General features: G+C 54.8%; 1 protein-coding gene across 10 annotated transcripts in view; it reads left to right on the top strand.

The window, feature by feature from the left end:
• The window catches only part of SORBS3 (sorbin and SH3 domain containing 3), a 30,499-nt gene extending 10,446 nt beyond the window's left edge, over positions 1 to 20,053 (top strand). For 3 of the 10 annotated variants that reach the window (XM_086703458.1, XM_086703460.1, XM_025933063.2), the window contains 20 exons: positions 398 to 554; positions 802 to 919; positions 2,638 to 2,831; positions 3,701 to 3,764; positions 6,414 to 6,452; positions 6,883 to 6,976; positions 8,660 to 8,744; positions 8,995 to 9,081; positions 9,181 to 9,234; positions 10,035 to 10,121; positions 10,675 to 10,721; positions 11,125 to 11,264; positions 11,489 to 11,541; positions 11,668 to 11,714; positions 11,900 to 12,014; positions 13,419 to 13,544; positions 14,729 to 15,034; positions 15,835 to 15,935; positions 16,489 to 16,595; positions 19,210 to 20,053. In XM_086703458.1, coding sequence (XP_086559584.1) covers positions 398 to 554; positions 802 to 919; positions 2,638 to 2,831; positions 3,701 to 3,764; positions 6,414 to 6,452; positions 6,883 to 6,976; positions 8,660 to 8,744; positions 8,995 to 9,081; positions 9,181 to 9,234; positions 10,035 to 10,121; positions 10,675 to 10,721; positions 11,125 to 11,264; positions 11,489 to 11,541; positions 11,668 to 11,714; positions 11,900 to 12,014; positions 13,419 to 13,544; positions 14,729 to 15,034; positions 15,835 to 15,935; positions 16,489 to 16,595; positions 19,210 to 19,271 — 2,083 coding nt within the window. In that variant the 3' untranslated portion in view covers positions 19,272 to 20,053. Of the gene's footprint in view, positions 1 to 397; positions 555 to 801; positions 920 to 2,637; positions 2,832 to 3,700; positions 3,765 to 6,413; positions 6,453 to 6,882; positions 6,977 to 8,659; positions 8,745 to 8,994; positions 9,082 to 9,180; positions 9,235 to 9,591; positions 9,744 to 10,034; positions 10,122 to 10,599; positions 10,722 to 11,124; positions 11,265 to 11,488; positions 11,542 to 11,667; positions 11,715 to 11,899; positions 12,015 to 13,418; positions 13,545 to 14,728; positions 15,035 to 15,834; positions 15,936 to 16,488; positions 16,596 to 19,209 lie in introns of those variants that run through there. The other 7 variants (XM_086703459.1, XM_086703461.1, XM_086703456.1 and 4 more) reach the window with 7 other exon arrangements.
• The last annotated feature ends 2,286 nt before the right edge of the window (positions 20,054 to 22,339 follow it).

Raw genomic sequence — 22,339 nt, 5'->3', positions numbered from 1 at the left:
CAGTTCCCTCATCCTTCCCTCTGGGGGAGCGGGCTGCACTGTGCAGTGAGAGCCCCAGAGGGGCTGGCCAGCAGGCCCGTGTGCCCAAGGCTTTGTCCAGCAGGCCTGCTCCTGGCCAACCTCCCCTCCTCCCTGCCTGCCTTCCCCCTCCCCCACTCCCACCCGGAGCTCCTGGCCCGGGCCTAACAAGCAGCCCATTGTGGCTCTGAGAGCAGGCACGGGCAGCCTGCAGGCGATCGCCCGCAGAGGCCTGTTTCCTGGGTCCTTGACTCCCACCCAGCTGGCCTGACCCCCTCCCACAGCTGTCCCCTCCAACCCCCCACCCCAAGGTTGAGCCCAGAGGGCATGGGCAGCCCGAGCCCAGCAGGGCTTTCCCTTCTTCCTTCCTTCCCCACAGAGGGCACACAGAGGAGCAGCTGGCACACCAGGAGCCCTCCAACCTTGATCCAAGCATGCAGGCTCCACCCTGCAGCCTCCCCGCTGGGCTCAGCCTGGACGACTTCATCCCTGGCAATCTCCGGGCTCACATAGGGTCATCCTCCCAGGGGGCACGGGTGAGTGACAGTGAAGAGAGGGTTACTGTGGGTCCAGAGTTGATGGGGACCTCAAAGGACAGGTGGGGGAGCAGGAGGATTAAAGGGAAGGAAGGGGCAGAAGATAGCTCTAGAGAGCTTTGCGGGCTACCTACAAAGGGGTTAGGCTGACCCTCCAGCGCTCACCATGGGGTAAACCTTGTCCATGGTTCCCGCCCTTCTGCGGAAACTTCGGGCCTGAGCTGCTGCTCCTGGCCCCTCCCCACAGGTGCCTGTGATCCGGAATGGTGGCTCCAACACCCTTAATTTCCAGTTTCATGACCCTGCGCCCAGGACCGTGTGCAATGGGTACTTACCCTCCAGGAGAGATGCTTCCCGGCACCCAGGTGGGTCTGCTCCAAGATCCCCATGTTGGGGGTGGGGGGGATCAGAGCTTCGTGGGCCTTTGACCTGGTACCACCCTGTGATGGGCAGGAGGGCCAGGAAGGCAATGGCAGGACTCTCAAGGTCCTGGGCCTCCAAGCTCAGCTAGCTGCCCTTCTCTGTGTGAGCACTGGTGTCCTGTGAGTGTAAAATGTGCTGTGGGAGAGCAGACCGACGCATCTCTTCTCCTCCTCCTGTACCCCAGTGCCAGGGGAAGGAAGTATGCAGGGGACACAGTCTTGGGAGGCTGGGGAACCTCTAGCAGACAATGGAATAGCTTGGATTTGGGATGGAAGTGTGGAGGAACGTGAGCATATGTTGTCTGCTGAAAGTGTGGGGGCCAAACCCCACAGCAGGGCCTAGGGGCTGCTTCAGTCTGTACTCACCAGCCAAATGGAAGTTTGGAGAGGCAGCTCTGAGAGCCCGTCAGCTCCTAGGCTCCTTCCAGTCACCAGAGTCTGGGCCATGGGGTCCAGAAGATCCTGGGACCTTCTGGGTGCAGGTCTACCCTGAAGGCCCCTCTCCTGAGGAGGGAACCTCCTTCATTGAGCATCCTCTTGAGGCAGGCTCTGTGTCAAGTAGTTTATTCATTTGACAAATAATTGTTGAACACTTAGAGCTTGTAGGACACTGAAAAGACACATTCACAAGCCTTATTTCATTTAATCCCTTGAAGTCCTGGAAAGGTAAGCTACAATTATCAGCATCTTCCTAGTAAGAACCTGAGTCTCAGGGATGTTCAGTTGCAGAGGCTGAACCGAGATTCAAACCCTGGTCCTTCCAGGCCTGAAGACCTTCTGCTGCTACACTGGTGACTTGGGGGCTGAAGGTTCTGGGGAAGTTGAGGATGGTAGCCACTGTTGAGACGTAGCCACGTCTGGTGAATGAGTTTCTGTCCCTTATCAAGAGCCTTGAGGGGCGCCTGGGTGGCTCAGTCAGTTAGGCGTCCGATTTTGGTTCAGGTCATGATCTCGCAGTTCATGAGTTCGAGCCCCGCGTCGGGCTTTGTGCTGACAGCTTGGAGCCCGGAGCCTGCTTCGGATTCTGTGTCTCCCTCTCTCTCTGCCCCTGCCCCACTCGCATTCTGTGTCTCTCTCGAAAATAAAAACAAACATTAAAAGAAAAAAGAGCCTTGTGAGTGTGTGTCAGGCACTGTGCTCGGCACGGTCACACACACTGGATCTCCCTGGATTTTTGCCATGATTACCCTTGTTTTACAGAAGTGGAAACTGAGTCACTGAGAGGTTGCTTGCTGTGCCCCAGGTCACACAGCCAGTAGGTGGCAAGCTGGCATCTGAATTCTTTGTCCCCTCCACCCCTTTTCTGCCACACCCTGCTGCCTTCCCAGCTGGGACCGTCCCCAGTATTCTCTGCCAGTAATGATTCGCAGCCTTCATTCTGAAGACTTTTAGGGCAGCCCGAGGAAAGGATAGGGTGGACTTGGGCACAGATTTCTCGGGAAAAATCCACTTTCATTCACTCGAACTTAAAAAATAAACAAAGGCCTGTGGTCTTGCTGGGGATGGGGAAGTTTGTAGAGTCCAAGCCATCAGTCCAAACAAACAAGGAGATGTTTAAATTTTTTGCACCCACAGGATCAGTGTTCTGAAGAGCAAAGGGACAAACAAGTCCAGGTGGGGCCGCTGCCCTTTGCTAATGCTCTACTGCACACTCCCCACAGACCCTGCCTGGTATCAGACCTGGCCAGGTCCTGGGAGCCAGCCCCCTGGGAGCCAGAAGACCCCTGCCTCCCAGCACCCCCACAACTGGTCAGCCACATGGACCAAGGACAACAAGCGTCGGGACAAGCGCTGGATCAAGTATGAAGGAATCGGGCCCGTGGATGAGAGCGGCATGCCTATTGCCCCCCGATCTGTGAGTCCAGGGCTGGAGGCCACTGACAGATGGGGCCTAGGGACCCGCGCTGATCTCCACTTCTGTGAATTAAAGTGGGAGCCACAAAGAATGCACCCAAACCATTTCAGACTAAAGCAGGGCTCAACCATGATGGGTTTTGGGGGGTCATAAGCCACATAAAATTACAGGTGCTCTTGTGTGTCTGAGTTGCACAAGTGGTCTGTGGGGGGAAAGGGGATCTAGAATGCCCCCAGGTTCTCAGAGGAGCAGAGTTCCTGCTGTAAGGGCTGAGCGAGGCAGGGATCCCCTCTGTTCATAGCCACGGGGCCTAGCACAGCCAAGGAGTGAATGACTGGGCTGAATGAGCTAGCGAGAGTCCTCTGAGTGAGAAGGCCTCACACGGTGGCAGGCATGGAAGGATCCAGGGCCCAGCCTCTGAGGAGCCTGCCCTTCTTCCACTGCATGCCTGTCTTGAGCCAGCCACCTGCCTTCAGTTCTCCACCTGGAACTGAAGTTGGTAACATGCTTCCCACAGCTGTTTTCAGCCTCCGGTGAGGCAGGGGCCATGAAATAACAGCCTGTGTTATTGCATTTATTCTTCATTGTGTGCAAATATATGTTTGTTGTAGAAATACCAGAAATATAGAAAAGCAAAGAGGGAAAACAGAAAACACCCCAAATCTCACAGCCTCGGGACCATCACTGAGGGAGATCCTTCCCTATACCTTATTCATATGTAATGTGCTACATGAAGTTACTGTTATTAGACATATCACAACAGCCCCCCCACTGGGGCTTCAAGGGTGGCCAGAGAAATGACCAGTGTGGAAAAACTCCTGTGGCTTCATATCAAGAGGGTGGTCTGACTTTGTCTTTTCTGACCCCAGAGTGTTGACAGCCCCAGGGACTGGTACCGAAGAATGTTCCAGCAGATTCACCGGAAAATGCCAGGTGAGACATGCTTCTAGGGCCCTCTCTCTGCCTGATTGTACTCCACCCCTGAGGCAGGGGGAGGGATGGGCAGAAAAGGGAACGTACCTGCTCAGGGAGGTCTCCACCACCCCAGGCTCTGTGGTGAGCGGTCCCTAAAACAGGCCAAAGGGTTTGGAGCCTCCAAAGTCTTCTCTGTCCTTGGGCGGGGAGGGGGGACGATGACCAGACACTGTCCCTGGTATCCTCTGAGAGTTCTAGGAAGCCATGCAGTCACTCATTTGTCACATCAGCCCCCTGGTCACCTATTGAGCACTCACTGTGTGCTGAGCACTATTCTGGGTGCTGAAGATAAAACAGGGAATAAAAAAGAATGTCGTTGCTGCAGTGAAGCTGAAGACAGAGGGAGACACAGAATGAACAGATAAATATTTAATATGGCAGATTGTGGTAAGGGCAAGGGAGAAAAGAAAAGGTCAGTGCCCAGTGCGGGCTGGTCAGGAAAGGCCCTGATAGGTGGTGGCATCTGAGCAGAGCTGAGGGAGGGAAGGAGTCGGCCCTGCAGAGCCAGGAGAGGAGCCTGGCAGCAGGGGGAGTGGCAGAGACCCAGAGGCAGAAGCAGGCCTTTCTGGAGCAGCAAGGAGAGGCTGGGCTGGGGTGAGAGGGGCACTGGTGGGAGACAGAGGCAGAGTGATGGGATCTGGTCGCGGTGGGCCTTTAGGGCCATTATCAGACTTTGGCTTCTACTCCATAAGAGCTGAGGAGCCACTGGGAGGTTCTGAGCAGAAGAGTGACCTGCTCTGGAGGCTGGCCCCGGCTGCCGGGTGGGGAGGAGACTCTGGAGGCCCGGCTGCCAGGTGGGGAGGAGACGAGGATGCAGGATGCGGTGAACCACTTAGGGGGCCTGGCTTTAATCCAGGTTAGAGACGGACAGTGTCTCAGACCAGGGCAGTAGCAGTGGGACTTGTGGGATTGTGGAGACAGAGTCATGGGGATTTGCTGATGGACTGGATGTGGCATTAAGGAGAGACGTCACGGATGACTTGAAACCTGAGCAAGTCAAAGAGCGCCCCTCTTATAAGTACAGGGAAGTGAGACAGGTACAGTCTAAGGGGTGTTCAGTTTTAGATGAGGTCCATCTGCTTGGGGGTGTCAAGCAGGCAGTTAATATGCAAGTCGGCAGTTCAGGGGTGAGGCCTAAGCTACAGATGGAAATACCTGGGATTCACTCAAAAATATTTTGATTTAGGGGCGCCTGGGTGGCGCAGTCGGTTAAGCGACTTCAGCCAGGTCACAATCTCGCGGTCCGTGAGTTCGAGCCCCGCGTCGGGCTCTGGGCTGATGGCTCAGAGCCTGGAGCCTGTTTCCAATTCTGTGTCTCCCTCTCTCTCTGCCCCTCCCCCGTTCATGCTCTGTCTCTCTCTGTCCCAAAAATAAATAAATGTTAAAAAAAAAAATTAAAAAAAAATTTTTTTTGATTTAAAGCCCCCCAACTAATTCCAATGTGAATTCCTGCAATAGACAGTATTTTTTTTTTTTTTTAAGCCAGGAGACTAGACAGGATCACCTGGGGAGATAGACAGAGGCCCAAGGACTGAGTCCCCAGGTACTTGGATGTTCAGAGATTTGAGAGATGAGCAGAAATCAGCCAAGCAGACAAAGAAGGTACAGCAGGGAAGCCAAGTGAAAAAGAACTTTCCAGGAGGAATGATCCACTGTGACAGATCGACCATTTTAAAAAATATTTTTAAAGTTTGTTTTTGAGAGAGAGCGAGCGAGCAGGGGAGGGGCAGAGACAGAGAGGGAGAGAAAGAATCCCAAGCAGGCTCCACGCTGTCAGAGGGGAGCCTGATGCGGGCTGGAACTCACCAACTGTGAGATCGTGACCTGAGCTGAAAGAAAACGAGAGTTGGAGGCTTAACTGACTGAGCCACCCAGGCACACTGACCATTTTGATTTGGTAACATGGAGGTCACTGGGGTCTTTCATAAGAGCAGTTGGGGGCAATCTGTTGGAGCTGAAATCTGCTTACCAAAAAGGGGCATTGGAGACAGTGAGTTAGTGATGGCACAGCTGTTTCTTGCAAAGGAAAGCCAAACAGTCTAGGAGCTGGAGGACATATGGGATCTGGGGAGAGGCATTTTGGTTTGCATTTAAGACAAGTGCTGTTGTGGCACGTCTGCATGCCAAGGGGATCAAGTGGGTTGGCTGGTCAGCAGCTTTTCCTAGGAGGCCCCGGAAAGTCATGAGCGCCATGAGGAGTGGGTCTGGGCAAAGGGGAAAGGACAGGCATTCAGAAGGGGGTGCAGAAAGGGAAAGAGGGAGAAGGGGAGGTGGAATTTCCCCAACCTGACATGGTGAGGGCAGGTTTACAAAGGTCAGGGAAAGGGTGTGTGTGGGAACGTGGGGAGGGAGGAACAGGAGGGTTTGGGCAAGTCCGCTGCCTGGGTTGGCTCACTCAGGCCCGAGGTCTGCCAGAGGCATTTCAAGCCCTCCAGAGAACTGCCCTCCTAATTCCTTCCCTCCCTCGGGACATTCTTCAGGCCCTGACTCAGCCCCTTGTCCCCTGCTCTAGCAGGAGGATGGCTGGGAGCAGCTGAGGGAGCCTCACAGGGCTCAGTGTCCTCACTTGAGGCCCCATCCCTGATCTGGTCCTTTCTGCTCCTGCAGACCTGCAGCTGGACTGGACCTTTGAGGAATCACCCAAAGGTGAGGGGATGCGGGTGGCCCACCCCAACTCAGTGCCTGCATTTGCCCATCTCGTAAGCCGTGCCTGGCTTTGAGGCTCCCCCGTTGGCTTCCTTCAACTTGAGAAGTTCCTATAGCCCTTTTTCAGTGAGCTTCAAATCCCCTGGTAGGTGGCGATGAAAAACCTCAGCTTCGCTGTCCAGTCGACATCTTAGCCCTGGCTCTGATTTCTCTGGGCTTCTCTCTCATCATCTGTAAAATGGGGACACTACCTACCCCAGAGTTGTGGAGATTTAGTAAAGAGTGTGAAGCCCTTGGTGCAAACCCCAACCCTGTTCCCACAAGCCACCCATGAGCATGTGTGAGCGTGGGTGCCAGAGCCTTCAATGGTCACCCAGGTATCCTCAAGCTCAGCTCTCACTTCCCCTGGCCTGTCTTCTCCCACCCTCAGTGGCTTCCTCCTGTGCGGCCTCTGCAGACTCAAGGCATCCAACGCCCCAGCAAAGACCGGCTGCCAGGCCAGGCCAGGCCTCTTCTCTGAGTGGGTGAGCCATCCTAGGAAAGGGGCCCAAGTGCTGCAGAGGGGTGCTAGCTTCCTTGTGGGGACTGGCACCCCCTGGTGGCCATGGCCGGTGCAGCCTCCCCGTGCCCCCCTCCCTCTGCCCTACCCCACAGCTCTGCTCCTCCTTAGGGTCCCCACCACTCCAGATACCCTCCTCGCAGCCAGGGCCAAAGGGGAATGGCGGGCAGGGGTGGACTCCGCACCCATTCCTGGTCAGGAATGCCTGTGATTCTTTTGTGGTTTGTAGCAGGAACTCATCACACCAAAGATCCACAGGTCATATGGGGTGAAGAGTGGAGTGGCCCACAGGCTGGGCGTGGACCTGTGGCCATTCACTCCACAGCCTTAGAGAAAACAAGGGGTGCAGAGGATCCCAAGTTTCCTCCCAAGTCGGGGGAGATGAGGATGAGAGAGGCACCCTTCCACATAAGTGAAGGTTGTAGTTCCTTTGTTCTGCACAAACCACACAAGCCCAGCCCAGGCTGCCAGGGTCCTGGAGGGGCTCAGCCAGACCTTGAGAATCAGGAGCTCTGCTCACAGTGAAATCAAGGGGTTTCTTATTCCTTTATAGGAAGGGATTACCCTCATTAGCGTGGCCATAACTGGCCTGTGGCTCTTGGTGTCATCAGTAAGATAGAGGCTAAGAGCTCAAGATTTGAACCCAGAGTTTGGATTCAAGCTGCTGTGCTGACACTAGCCATGTGACCTTGGGCACCTTAACCAATCTCAGCCGTCTGTTGAGTGGGGACCACAAGGTGGTTGTGAGTATAAAGGCACATAGCAAGTCTCCACAAATATCACTAATATACAGGAGTAAATATGACTAGAGCTCCCTTAAATTAGGAATGGTGTATTCTATTCTCATTACCACTGTTATTACTAATATCATTATTTCTAAAATAGAGAATAGAGTCATACAGCCAATAAATCCTCACCTTCCGGTCAGACATTCCATCATTTGATAAGCTTGGTACAGTGAATCCACTTGGTGGAAACATTCAAACTCAACAGAGGCTGGAACATTTAAGCCAGCCAAGAAAGGAGCCCTGGAGGGGAACTAGGGCAAATGTGACCATGTGGAGCTTTGGTGGCTGGAGTGTTTTCACAGATGACATCACTGAATCCAGAACCCTTAAGGGACTGAGGCTGAGGGAACAGAAATAGCTTACCCAGGCTCCTGAGTCAGGGCCACAGGCTCTTTCCCCTGCCTTGGGTTCTCCTTGGACTAGGATGTGGTCCCACACTCAGGTATGTGTGTAAGACCGCTCAGCTGTGACAGCCAGAAAGACCAGCTTCATCAAAGCTGCACAGACATACATAGCCACAGTCATGGGGCCAGACTGAACACCAGTGTAGAGTATTTCACCAAGGTCAGTAGGAAAGGTCTAGCCATAGCTTCACCACACCCTCATGAAGGTGGGAATCCTACTCATATTATAGGTATCGAATCTGAGGCTCTGAGAGCCCTGTAATTTGCCAAAAGGTCACAGCTAAGTGGTAGAGCTGGCATTTGAACTCAGAGCTCGTAACTTTCCAGTATGTAACACTGCTTTCGCAGGCTAGAGCCAGTAGTGAGGGGTGATGTGTGTATGTGCAGGGCTGTGTTTTCACGTATGCCTCAGTCTCCCTAAAAGGAAACTGAAGAGATGTCCTCCCCTGTCTTTAGAAGTTGGGACCCCTCTGAAGAGTCTTCTAGAAGCACCTTCAACTGTAATCCTGGAGCATCCTCCCTACACCAGACCCCACATCAGGTAGCCTTCCCAGCATCCTCCCCACACTACCCCCAATGCTGTGCCCTTTGGCCAGTCCCCTCTGCCGAAAGAGTATAGATAATGCCCTTTCAGTTTGGGGCCTGTCCTGTGCAGCCATGAAAGCCCAGAATCCTTAGGAGGGCACTGGCAGGCACAGGGGTGAGGCAGTGGCCTACAAGCCTACTTTTTGAGCCTGGACAGTCTCCTGGCACCCCTCTACTCAAGCTGATGCCCACCAACTTCCATGCAGGTGCTCAGACGCCAAGAGAAAGTGGAAAATGTCTGGACAGAAGATTCTTGGAACCAATTTCTGCAAGAACTAGAGAGTGGGCAGAAGGTGAGTGTCCTCCTGGCCCTCTGAGAGTGGTCATACTCCTTAGCTAGTGCATTTACGAAAGGGGATTCACCCCCTCTGACTTACCTTTCCCACCCTTAGCCCAAGAAACCGCTAGTGGATGACCCTGTTGAGAAGCCCTCCCAGCCCATTGAGGTGAGTGCTGCAGGATAGGTTGGTGAAGGAGAGAGACAGCTATGTTGGGGGACAAATGAGGGAGACTCCTGGGTGGTATTGGCCCCAGTGACCGTGGGCAAGGCCAGAGACCCAAAGCTCTGACCCTCTCCAGTCCCATAGAGTTGACCTGTGTACGCCCAGCACCTGGGACAGTACCTGGCATAAAGTATACACTCAAATATGTGTTGAATCAATGTCTATTGACCAAAGCAGGACCAGAGAAGGGAGTGGTCAGTGTGGACTTGTCAGGAAGTGTTCTTGGAGGTGGAGCTGGGCTCTCAAGATTTGGGAGAGCTTGTTGAGCCAGAGAGAGAGCACTCAGTGTGGGGAGACACAGAGGCAAAGGCTGGAGGGGCAGCAGGAGGGAGAGCAGGTGGAGTACAGGCTGTGGAAAGCACAGAAGACCTGATCAGAGAGGAAATAGGGAGCCTTATAGGCTCTGGAGCAGGGAAGTAACAAGACAACAGACACTATCAGGAAGTACTAAGGTACTATCATGGGAGTAGGGATGGGCGAGCCCGGTCAGATGGGAGGGGCCGGTGAGAAGCTGTGGAAAGGCCATCCTGATACCCTGAGACAGCTCTGGGCAGGCCCACAGGCAGGGAGCCTGCCCTTTACCCAAGCACTGCGTGCTTTGTCCAGCTGCCCATTGGGTTTCTCACATCTGACCTTCGATCAGCGCTCCCGCACTGTGTCCTCCACCACCCCGCGCTCCCGCCCCTTCCTCCCTCTCCCCACCCCCTTTACTGCCGAAGTCTCTCCCCATAACCCGCCCCCAGGTCCTGCTGGAGAGAGAGCTGGCCAAGCTGAGTGCGGAGCTGGACAAGGACCTGCGGTCAATTGAGACCCGGCAGCCATCCCCCAAGGTACCGGCCTCCCAGTCCCCTCCTGGGACCCTGAGCCCGCAGCAGCTGAGCGTGGGTGGGAGGGGCAGGCAGACCAGAGATGTTGCCTCCAGCGCGACCTTGGACGGACTTCATCCCTGTCTGCTCTCTCCTTTATAAAATGCAGGGCGTTGACTTTTCCAAATGACCCCTAAGAACCCTTCCAGGCGGACTCCACGTCAGCCTGACGTCCTAGTGCCGGGGGCTCCCCGCCCCGGCCTCGCCCCGCCCCGCACCCCCCCCCCCCCCCCGGCCCCCGACCTCGGCCCGCAGGGACCCCAACCCCTACCCGGCCCCAGTTTCCTGGGCCGGCCTCCCCTCTTCCGCCACCCCACGGTTCCTCCCCCGGCTCGTCGGCTCCTCCCGGGTTCCCGGCCCTACCGCCTGCGCGGGCGACTCTAGGACCCCGCGTCCCTCCTGCCCCTTCCCACCCCTCCCGCCCTTGCGAGCCGCAAACTTTTCCGGAGGCGGCGGCCTCGGCTGCCGCGGGGCCCCGGCGTCCCGGGCCCTGACCGCGCCCGGTCTCCCCGCACAGAGTTCCCAAGTGCCCCGACGGTGCCGGGAGCCGCGGCCTCCAGCGCGGTGAGTGGCCCGGCGGGGCGCCGGGGACGTGGCGCGGGGAGGGGGCGGCCGCGCTGGGAAGGGGGGCGAGCCCCGCGGAGGGCGCGGGAGGAGGGGCCTGGGAGGTTGGCCAGTGGCCGCGGAGGGAAACCTGTCCCCGTCCGAGGACTGGGTGGCCGCGGCCAGCGGCGGAGCGAGGCCGAGGGAGCCTCGCGCTTCCCACGCGCCCTCCCGCGGCCCCAGGCCGCACCCTTTCCCGGCCGCGACCGCTGGCGAAGTAGGACATCCTGTTCAGAGCCCGGGACGTGGGAGACGCCTTGGGAGGAGGCGGCGGGAGATGCGGAGAGACTTTTGGGCGGGCAGGGGTGAGCGGCGTAGGGTGTGAGGCCCCGGACAGGTGGCTCACTCGCTGTATCCCGCGCAGCCCGGCCTCCGCCTGGAGCTCCAGTTACCCGAATGCACTTTACCAGGGTTCCTCCCGGCCCCTGAGCCCCCACAGAATGGCGGATGGAACAAGCCCCTTCCTAGGTCGCAGGGACTTTGTCTACCCTACCTCGGCCCGAGGTAAGGACCAGCTCCTTTTCTCACCCAGACGCCCGCCGCCACGCACCAGTTATGCTGGTGCCTGGGCTGGGGGTGGGGGGCGGTGGGGGTGGGGAGGCAGGACGTTCATAGAGCCCCCTGCTTCCACTGGTCCCTGTCATGGGGTGGGGGGGGGAGCGGAACACCATCCCAACTCCGCCCCCCCAGACGTGGCGTTCCCAAGCTGAGGTAGCGCTTCTCCACAGACCCTAGTGCCTCTGAACGAGGGGGCAGCCCAGCCAGGAAGGAAGAGAAGAAGGTAAGGAGGGGTGAAAGCACTAGGGTCAGGGTGCGAGAGGGTCTGGGGTGGGTCCCGGTGATGGCTGTTTCAGACCCGCCGCCTGCTTGACTGAAGTGACTCCCTCTGTCCTCTCCTCCTGCCCAGAGGAAGGCCGCCAGACTCAAGTTTGACTTCCAGGCACAGTCCCCCAAGTAAGTGCCCTTCTCTCTCCTCCCCACCCCCAGGACTGTCTCTGCACCCTATGGGAGGAGGGGAGGACAGGGCTGCCGGGGCCTCCCCAGAGGTGGGTGAGACTCTGGGTGCACTAGACAGGATCTGAAGGGAAGGAGGATTGGGAGGGCCTCACTTTGCTGGATGTCCTTACTCTGGCCTGCAGGGAGCTGACTCTGAAGAAGGGTGACATTGTCTACATCCACAAGGAGGTGGACAAGAACTGGCTGGAAGGGGAGCACCATGGTAGACTGGGCATCTTCCCTGCCAATTATGTGGAAGTAAGCAGGAGAGCAAGCAGGAGTGCGGCCTGGAGGGCGGATGGGTTGCAGAGACTTAGGGTGCAGACGCACTGACCCCTCCACAGCCCTTCTCTGGAGCTGACTGCTTCCCACACATCTCACAGGCTTCCTGATAGGTAAAACTGTGAACTCCAGGGGCAGGGGCCTGGTCAGCCTCATTCATGCCCTTGGCCCCCACAGGGCCGCACCCAGTACTTTGCCTGTACTCAGGACATGTTTCTTAAATGAGGACTAAAGGTAGAGTGCAGCCCATGGAGGAGAACCAAGCGACCCCATCCCTGTGCCCAGACTTTCACCATTCAGCAGCTCTCTCAAGCTGTCTTTGGGAAGGATCCCGAGGGCAACTGGCAAGGGCATGTAGTGTGTGACAGCTTTCTAATCACATCACATGTACATGCATCACTTTCTTCATCTGTAGTACCTTCCTTGTTCTCTCATTAACCTGAGAAGAGATCAGTCATCCCCACTTTACAGATGCCCTTGTAAGGTTCAGAGACAAGGGGTTAAGTACAAGATCCAGAGGTGCCTGACTGGCTCAGTGGGTAGAGCATGTGACTCTTGATCTTGGGGTTGTGAGTTTGAGCTTCACATTGGGAGTAGAATTTACTTAAATAAAGAAAACTTTATTTTCCTTGAGTATTTAATGATATAAATTTCTCTGTAAGCACTGATTTAACTATGCTCCACAGGTTTTGATGTTTTGCTTTTTTTTAATTCAACTCAAAGTATTTTCTCATTTCCTTTGTGACTTCCTCTTTGACCCATGGATTGGGTTATTGTTTAATTTGGGCTCTTGATTTGATAAGAATCAGTAGGCCTCCCTTACCTTCAGAACAGTCTCTGTGATTCTGAAACTCCACCAAATATATGCAGTATCCCGTGTTATTAGACATTTACATATTAGTATGAAATAGTTTACTAGCTTCTTGATTTTTTTTTTTATGAATAGGGTGAAGCAAAGGGAATGTGGGGATTCTAGGCACCTGGTGGGGTAGAAGGGACAGGGAAGAAGGATACTTGGTATCGGCAGTGGTGTTAGATCCTCACTTTTAGATCAGGTTGCAAGATGTTCCCTGCTTTTTAGAACTCTTCATTTACTTCTGTACTCTAATTTAAACTGTCTCTTAGGACTGACTTCCATCTTTGTTCTTCCACTGCCTACTCCACATACCACAGGGGAAATTCTTCCTCCAGTAGCCTTCTGGGACTAACCACCCCTTGGCTGTGCTCACCCTGGCCACCCCAAAGCTTGTGTCTGCTGTCTGTATCCTTGCTGGCTTCTGGGGCACATCTCACTGATACCATCTTCTCTTTGTTACCTCACCCTCCCGGGAGCCTCAGGTCTGCCCAGTTGATGCCCAGGCTTAACCTTTCTTCCTCTAGGTGCTGCCTGCAGATGAGATCCCTAAGCCCATCAAGCCTCCAACCTACCAGGTGCTGGAATATGGAGAAGCAGTGGCCCAGTACACTTTCAAGGGGGATCTGGAGGTGGAGCTGTCCTTCCGCAAGGTGCGGCCAGGCAGGAAGTGGGGGGGGGGGGCAGTCAGGGGCCGGTGAGGACATGGGTAAATATGTGTAGCTAAAACATTTTTTTAAGGAGTCAAGTGTACCCATCTTCTCCCAGTATTTAAAAATTTTCCTAATCTCTTTGCATATGTTTCCCCTAATTTAGCCCATTTTTTAAAAGTTTGAAATTTCTAGAGTAGTTGTGCTTTTTTCAGTTGCAGGTTGGTAGTCTGTGAGGATCATAATCAGCATTTTTATAAGAACAGAATGGAAATCTTATAATGCCTTGCATGTAGAAAGGGTATTTTACCAAACTTTTAGGCACTTACATATGTACTCATGTGCGTGTGTGCGTACTGGGTTGTTATTAGAATGTTAATTTTTACTATAGATCATAAGGAAGTTTGAAAAAGTCCTAGAAAGTGGGAGCTGGTCTCGCTTTGGTTGATTTTGGGGGCAGAGACCTTGAATGCCCCTAGCGAAGGTCCTCCAGAAGAGCTAGCCCCAGGGAGAGAGAGGGAAGGAGCTGGCTGGGTAGTGAGAGGTGGGGGGCGGGAGAGGGCTGGAGACCATCCTCCCCAGGGCAGCCCTGCCTAATGTCAGTCAGCATGTGGGCTTGAGGACACACTGGCTGTCCCTGGGAGTTTGTTTTTTGATGCACTGGTGATAGATCACCCAGGGAAGAGGCAGGGACAGGACTGTGTCACGGCAGTGGCGACTGATGGCTGTCCAGTGCTTCTTACCAGTCGGCCACTGATCTCTCTTGCTCCTCACAGCAACACGATTGCTATCCCCACTTAACATGTGAGGAAACTAGGCTCAGAGAGGCACAGTAACTTGTCCGAGGCCACACAACTTGAAATTGGCAGAGCCACCAGGTTCCCCCGTGACTGGAATTCCGGGGAGAGGGTGCTTTGGAGTCAGAGGGGTACATGTCACATAGGCTTCCCAAAGAGGCAGGACTTGATCCGTGCCCAGTGTGGCATGTTGTGGGAAGAGCCCAGGCAGCCGGGGCTTGGCTCCTGATTCCACCACCTTCTAGTGACGTGACTGCACAATCTGCTGACCTGCTCTGAACTTGCTCTGTGCAAGGCATTAGGTTTAAATGAGACAGCCCCCGTGGGCACCCGCAGGGGCATGGTGCCCAGGAGGGCCTCGCAGATGCTGATGCTTTTCTGCACCCCCAGGGGGAGCGCATCTGCCTGATCCGCAAGGTGAATGAGAACTGGTACGAGGGGCGCATCTCCGGCACAGCGCGCCAGGGCATCTTCCCTGCCAGCTACGTGCAGGTGTGCCGTGATCCCCGGGTCCGGATCTGTGACGATGGCCCCCAGCTCCCTGCATCTCCCCGTCTGACCACCGCCCGTCTGGCTCGGCACTCCAGCTCCCCATTAGCACCACACAGCCCAGTCGATCCTGACTGGGGGAGCCAGACCTCCCCCCGCCGTACTGGCTTCTCCTTCCCCACCCAGGAGCCCAGAGCCCAGGGCCAGGTAAGGTGACCTGCCTCAGCTTAGAGAGCTGATCCCTGCTTCCCACACTATTTCCTCCATTCCTTTGACAGAATCCTTTGGATTCCTTCCTAGTCTGCCCCAGGACAGATCAGTGGAATAGCTGGGCAGAACCTTGCACGGCAGAGCCACCCTGGCCTTGTGGACCACAGACCTCTCAAGTTGGTTCTGGCTCTTGCGCTGCAGCCCAGGAAGGCATGGGGCAGCCAGCTAGTTTTAGGTGTGACCCCAAAGCCAGCCCCGACCTCCTGACCATATAGACTCCACTCTTGTGATTTGCCTGTATCAGTTTCTAGCACAGGGTCATGTGGGAGTCAGAGGTCTGCCATTCCCTTGCGTCTGACCTTAGGCAGATGACATACAGTCTCTGGATTTAGTTTTTTTCCGCTGTGGAATGGGGATAATAATTCCCACTGGAGAGGGTACTCGGGTGGGTTTGAACTAAAAGCTTACAGTAGCTGATGGGGAAAAGATATCATTGGTACTTACGCTGACCTAGTCCACAAACAGGTACGCTCACTCCTGTGCTCATCCATTCACTCAGCAAACATGTGAGCATGAGGCACGTCCCATGCCTGGCTTTGTGCTGGCGTTTAGAATCGGCCACCTACCCTAGCTGGGCCTCAGCTTCCCAGCCCCTGTGAAGTGCAATGCTCAGACAGACCTCTCTGCCATGGGGGTTCAGAGGATGAGATGGGGGCAGGAGGTAAAGTGGGAGGGCCCACTGCACTTCCCCTCCCTCATGCCTGCATGTGCCTGCCTTTCCTCCTGTGGACCCTCAGGGTTTCGGCACCTCTGGGTCAGCTCTGTCCCATCCTGGAGGCTCCAGCCGTCCCGTGGACCTGGGGACCTCCCCCAACACCACTCAGATACACTGGACCCCGTGAGTACCATCTGGGGGTGCTTGGTCAGGGGTGGAGTGTTGCTTGCAGGCAGTGCTGAGCACAGTGACGCCCCCCCCCCCAGCTTGCCCTTTTCCCACTAAGATAGATTTGGTAAACTCCTGCCTTTGGCACCGATGGATGATTTGCTGGGGGGCCACTTGTCTGTGGTGGTCCTGACCTGTCTCTGCTAGCCCTTTGTCCTTAAAGCAAGTTTCCCACACTCTGCCCCTTGGCCTCAGTCTCCTCACTGTGTTTCCAGCCCTGAGGTCAGTGCGTGTATGTGTGAAGTGTGGGAACTGGTAGAACAGACCTGAAGGCACTGGGAGCTCGGAGGAGGAGGGGTTGGGGTAGTTAGGGCTTGGAGCACAGGGTGCAGGCCTGGGAAAGGTTGCACTGAAGCCAGACAGAGTTGCCATTCTAGAAGCTGGGCCAGGGGCCAATGGGATTATCTGGAAAACTCAGAGGACATGGCAACACTTGAGTTAGACTCTCTGGGCCTGATCTGAGGCAGGGGCCAGACTCTAGTTGTTGCCATGATGCTGTCTCCCACAGGTATCGGGCGATGTACCAGTACCGGCCCCAGAATGAGGATGAGCTGGAGCTGCGGGAGGGGGATCGGGTAGACGTCATGCAGCAGTGTGATGATGGCTGGTTTGTGGGTATGTGGGCCTGGCAGGTGGGCTGGGGGGTGGCAGGTTGGAAGGGGTATTTCAGGGTCCCAGGGAGATGGGCTGAGGGGCAGACCAGAAGGGGATATCTGTGAGTTCTGGGCAGGATAGCTGGGGAATATCTCAGGGTCCTGGGGGATGACCCAAGGGACAGGTCAGAGTGGGTATCTTGGGGTCCCTGGGAAGATTTAGTGGGCTGTCGGCCTGCCAGTGCCGATTCAGCAAAGATTTGCAGTCTGACCGACAAGCCCAGGGTCACTAATGAAGTCAGCATGGACTCAAGACAGCAGCGTTCCTGACCCTCACAGCCCTGGTCCTTCCCACCACACACCTGTCTCTGATGGGAAGGACCAAGTCTCACATCCAAATATACCCACCCCCACCCCCAGTTAGCAGCTGGCTCCCCTGCCCACAAGAGGGAGTAGAGAAAGATCCCGGCCCTTAGGGCTGGTCCTAGGGCAGCTCAGGCAAAGGACTAAAGCAGGAAGCCTCAAGTTGGCCTTGGCCTGGTTCAAGGTGACCAACCCAGCAGCCTTCACACAGCCTGTTTCCTCCAAGTGGGCAGGGCCATACAGGCCTCAGCTTCAGAGGAAGGGGCCGTTTTCAGAGAATAGCGAGCGGCCAGAGCCCCCTCCCACAGCAGGCTGCCGAGCCTAAAGGGTGGCAAGGCTGCTTGGTGGCCCCAGGGGCAGTCTCTTGACCTGGCAACCCACCGTTTCTCATCTGAATCCTAGCACCTCATTGCTGACCAAGTTTCTGACACACCAGCAATCACGGAGCACTAACATGTTAACAGCGCTTGCCTCAGAGGGGTGGGCTTGGGGGGCACATCCTCATTTTCCTCTGTACACTTCTGCTTTTGCTGGATTTACTTAGTTTATTTATTTATTTTGAGACAGTCAGAGAGCGCAGGGGAGGGGCAGAGAGAGTGGGAGAGAGAGAATCCCAAGCAGGCTCCACACAGCACAGAGCCCCATGCGGGGCTTGAACTCACGAACTGTGAGATCATGACCTGAGCTGAAATCAAGAGTTGGATGCTTAACCGACTGAGCCACCCAGGTGCCCCTGCTTTTGAATTTTTTTTTTTTTACTACTAATAAAGCTTTGCAAATGTAGACAAGAAGAAAAAGCACCACTTTTGTGGTATAAGCCACAAGTGCTTTTAGAGGAAAGACTTGGAAAGTTCAGTATCTTAGTCACGCTAGCACAGTCCAAGAGCTCGGTAGCTACATGTGGCTAGTGGTTATCATTTTGGACGGGGAAGGCTTCCTGGAGGAAGTTGGGGAGCTAGGCCTTGAAGGGCAGGGGAAGGATTAGGGGAGGCATCCCAGGTAGGGGAACAGTATCGGCAAGGGCTGGGGACAGGGTGAGCATAGGCTGCTCATAAGGAAGTCAGGATGCCAGCCTGCTAGGAGGGGAAGGTTCAGGACTTTACTTTCATTTTATATTCCTGTGTCTTCTAGCATTCCCCCTTCTCCACCCCCAGAACATGGGTTTCTTTGGGGTTGTAGCAGACCCAAGGCCTGGATTTTACTCCCACCTCTACCCCTAAGTGCTTTTGGGGAACTCACTCGGCCTTCTCTTTAGGCCTTGCCTGCCTATCCCATCTGTAAGATGAAGGTGAAGGACGCCTAGGTGGCTCAGTGGGTTAAGTGTCTGACTCAATTCTGGCTCAGGTCATTGATGGTGGTGACATGGAGGCCTGCATCCAGCTCTGCACTGGGTGTGGAGGCTACTTGGGGTTCTGTCTCTCCCAAAATAAATAAATAAACATTTAAAAAAATAAATTGAAGGTGGGGCATCTGAATGGCTCGGTTGGTTAAGCATCCAGCTTAGGCTCAGGTCATGATCTCGCGGTTTGTGGGTTCCAGCCCCGCATCGGGCTCTGTGCTGACAGCTCGGAGCCTGGAGCCTGCCTCTGATTCTGTGTCTTCCTCTTTCTCTGCCCCTCCCCACTCACACTCTGTCTCTCTGTCACTCTCTCTCTCTCTCTCTCTCAAAAATAAATAAACATTAAAAAGTTTGTTTTTAGGGGCACCTGGGTGGCTCAGTCGGTTAAGCGTCTGACTTCGGCTCAGGTCATGATCTCGTGGTCTTTGAGTTTGAGCCCCGCATCAGGCTGTGTGTTGACAGCTCAGAGCCTGGAGCCTGGTTTCGATTCTGTGTCTCACTCTCTCACTGTCCTTACCCCGCTTGCACTCTCTTTCTCTCTCAAAAAATAAACATTAAAAAAGTTTTTTAAATTGTTTTTAAAAATAAAGGTGAGAACAGTGAGTTTCCTCCATATTTAAGGTCTGCTAAATCTCAGATTTAAGGTCTGAATTCATCCTCCTGCTTACTTTCCTGAGGAAGGCTGGGTAATTCAGTGCTGTGTGCAAAGTTATACACTGTAGAGTACTCAAACTCCGAGTCATTGAATTTAGGAAGTGTAGCTTTGCCCAGATGCCCGCTAGGGGGCAGAGATGAGGAAAGCAAATCCTTCGTCTCTGGGACAGGGACTCCACATGCAGTTCCGGGCACTGCCAGTAGGGAGAAGGTCCCACACCCCCACATTCCTACTAAATAAAGAAGTTTAGGGAATTCCTTTTCTCTTTTTCTCTTTCAGGTGTCTCCCGGAGGACCCAGAAATTTGGGACATTCCCTGGAAATTATGTAGCTCCGGTTTGAGTGGTGGTCTCCGTGGCAACTCAGAGCCAAGCCAGGATGGGGTGGGGAGCGGTAGCACTTACAGGAGGGAGAGAAGATCCACCCTCCTCCCTTCCCCAAGACCTGACCTGCTGGCATCTGCAGACAACTCCAGCAGCCATTCTTTGGAGCCCCCTCGAAGCCCCCTGGACTGCTTCCCACCCACAACTCACAAACATTCCTCCAACAGCCTTTTTATTTCCTCCCCTACCACACTCCCCAAATATAGAGGTCTGCTTTGAAGTGGAGACTGTTTCCAGGCCTTATTGAGACCAGACCCTGGAGCCCCCCACCCCGCCCTGCTATGGCATTTCCTCTAACAGGGACCAGCTCCCAGCTTCACCCCCATGGGGTTCTTCTAACAAGGACCAGCTTCCTAACCTAACAGAGACCAAAGGCCGCCTCTGCCTAGAGGAGATTCCTCCTCTTTCAGTCCAGCTTACCTGCTGCCCCCTTTGCCTTCCTGCCTCCAGCTGGGCTTGGGAGTGAGGTGGGAGAGGGACACAGCACCTCCTTCATGCCCAAGGCCTGGTAAGAGGTCTTGCCTGAAGGCGCCCTCTTCCCAAAGGCTGCCAAGCCCTGGGCTTGGGCTGTGTGGGCCATCCTGCTGCTGTAGTGCCCAGGAAGGGCTGGGCCTCAGAGGACTGGCCTATTCCAGGTGTTTTCCCAGAAGACTGATATGTGCTGCCCTCCAGCCTCCCCAGCTCCTCCAACCCCCAAGTCCCCTCTGAAAGAGAATGTCAAATAAATCTGGATACCAGGGACCTTGCCAGTCCTTTTCCTTCTGGGCAGGAGAGGGCTCCTCCTGCTTAGCGTTGTGGGAATTCTCTCTGCTGTCAGCTGTGCTGGGAACCAGGTGGGATGTTGAGTGTGTGTGTGAAAGGGGAGGCTGGAAAAGCACCATCATTGTCTCTAAAGATCTCAGCCCCCGGGTCTCAGGCAGAATGGGGCAGCCCCCAGGACCAGACAGCAGTCTGATAAGCAATGCTGAGAGAGAACTCACATCATAGGGCCCAGGGCAAGGCCTGATTATGGGGAGAAACCAGAGATGGGAGCTGAATGTGGCCTTGTGTGCAGGCTGTTTTGATTCCGGAGTGGCCATGGGGTTGCTGGACTAGATGACATTTCTAGCTCTTCTGCTCCTAATGTTTTCCTTCTGTGTGCTCCAGTTCCACACCAAAGCTCTCGTGTGTTTGTTTACTTTCTTCTTTGAGCTCGGGTTTTTGAGCAATCAATTGCGGGAAGCTGGGAGTGGTGGGGCACAGCTTACCCGAAGCAACTCTTCTCGCCCAAGGTTTCAGAGTCCTGGGGCCTGGTGGATCCTGCTAGGTGACAGCAGTGGCACCGTCTGGGCCGGCTGCTCTGCCAAGAAAGAAAACTCCAGTCCTTGGCAGGTGCTGGGAGTTGAGCAGGGCATGAGGTGCTACACGTGTGTTCTCTGACGTAAGCGTCTCAATGACAGGTATATGATTCTGTTTTATAGGACGAGAGACCGAGGCTGAGAAATTAAGTTGTCTGGGCCACATGAATGTGAAGTCAGGTCCAATGACTCTTGCCACCTGTCTGCACAAAGTGTATCAAATGCCCAGGCAGTCCTTGTCCCAGAGAAGGAAGGTCATGCAGGAGGCCAAGGACTTCCCTGGGGCCGCCCCAGGTTGGGCCTCCTTTATATACTTCCTGGCAATCCTGTCTTCCAGGCCTGTGGGTGGGAAGAGGTGCTGGTGCCTTGCTCTGCTGGGATGGGGGTGGGGGAGACCTGTGAATGACAGGGCCATAGCCTGGGTGTGGCCTGGGCCCCAACACTGGTTAAACAGCAGCTGGAAGAACAAGACCTACGTGCACACCATCTGTTCTGTCCACCCTGGTCCTCACTGCGATCTGCTTCTAAGTTGGTAGGTCCAGCCCATCTTGTGCAAATGATTATTCTCCAGGAACCCACTGGCCTGTTCCTCATCCCCTGTCCCAGCTTCTCCACATTCCCTGATGCCCTCATCAAAGATAGCAGGGTTGTGACTTCCTTTCCCTGGGGCAGAAACCAAATCCACACCCTCTTTGATAGATCCCTGAAACCTCCCCAGCAAGCCAACCCTACGCCCCTGGGCTGCCTGCCACGACAGACCTGCCTGTACAATGACTACTTCTGTGCCTTGACCTGGTGTGAGGCAGGAGGTCACTGGAGGATCACAGGCCTGAGGGGTGAGGGGGACCTGTGGGGTCAGAGTCAGAAAGGGCTGTAGGCCACTGGGTATGCTCATGCCATTAGAGAGGTGAGCTGATAGATTTGCCCAGGGCCACAGAGTTGCTTAGAGCAGGACAGTACTCCCTTCTGTTCCACAGGATCCTTGTCCCTAGGTCGGACGACTTTGTCTTTGTCATGAGTTTTGTGACTGCATGGCCCACAGAGCAGAAATCCTGTAGATTAACCTGTAGATGTTTCTAGAGACCAGTGCAAAGTCAGGAGCACAAAGAGGTGTAAAACAGAGGCCCTGCCACAAATTGGGGGTGAAGGAAGGGAAATTAACCCATTCAATCATTTCAAACAATATTCATTCAACATTTATTGAATGCCTACTGTGTGCCAGGCACTGTACTAGGCTCTGGGAATGGAGCAGTGAACCAATCCCCCCACCCTGCCCTAAGAGGAATCTGCATGCCAGCAGCTTTATATGAGAGGACAGTCTATGCAACAGGAGGCTAAAGTATGCATTATGCTCACTTTACCTGTGGGGAAACTGAGGAAATTACCCAAAGTCCCACAATAAGAAGCAGATCATGCATTTGAGGCTAGGTCTGTGTGACCCCAAGGCTGTGCTTGCCTGTCCTGCAGCTTCCTGCTCCCTCAAGGGCTTCCAGCCTAGTCGGGGAGGTAGAGCAGATGTACCAGGCAAAGTGGCCATTCCAGGAGGCCCAGGAGTGGTTGGTGGGAGAGTGGCTTAAGCACATAGAGGACAGAGGCTGTGGGAGGGAGACCCAGAGTCTCCGGGTTTGTGAGTGCAAAGAGGACGAGACACAGGGCATAGGTTGGCGAGAGGGATGGTGAGGGCACTCCT

The sequence above is a fragment of the Puma concolor genome, chromosome B1, assembly GCF_028749965.1.
Source record: "Puma concolor isolate L17-30 chromosome B1, mPumCon1.1.hap2, whole genome shotgun sequence".
Taxonomy (NCBI): Eukaryota; Metazoa; Chordata; class Mammalia; order Carnivora; family Felidae; genus Puma; species Puma concolor.
This window is presented reverse-complemented; position numbering and strand designations above follow the sequence as displayed.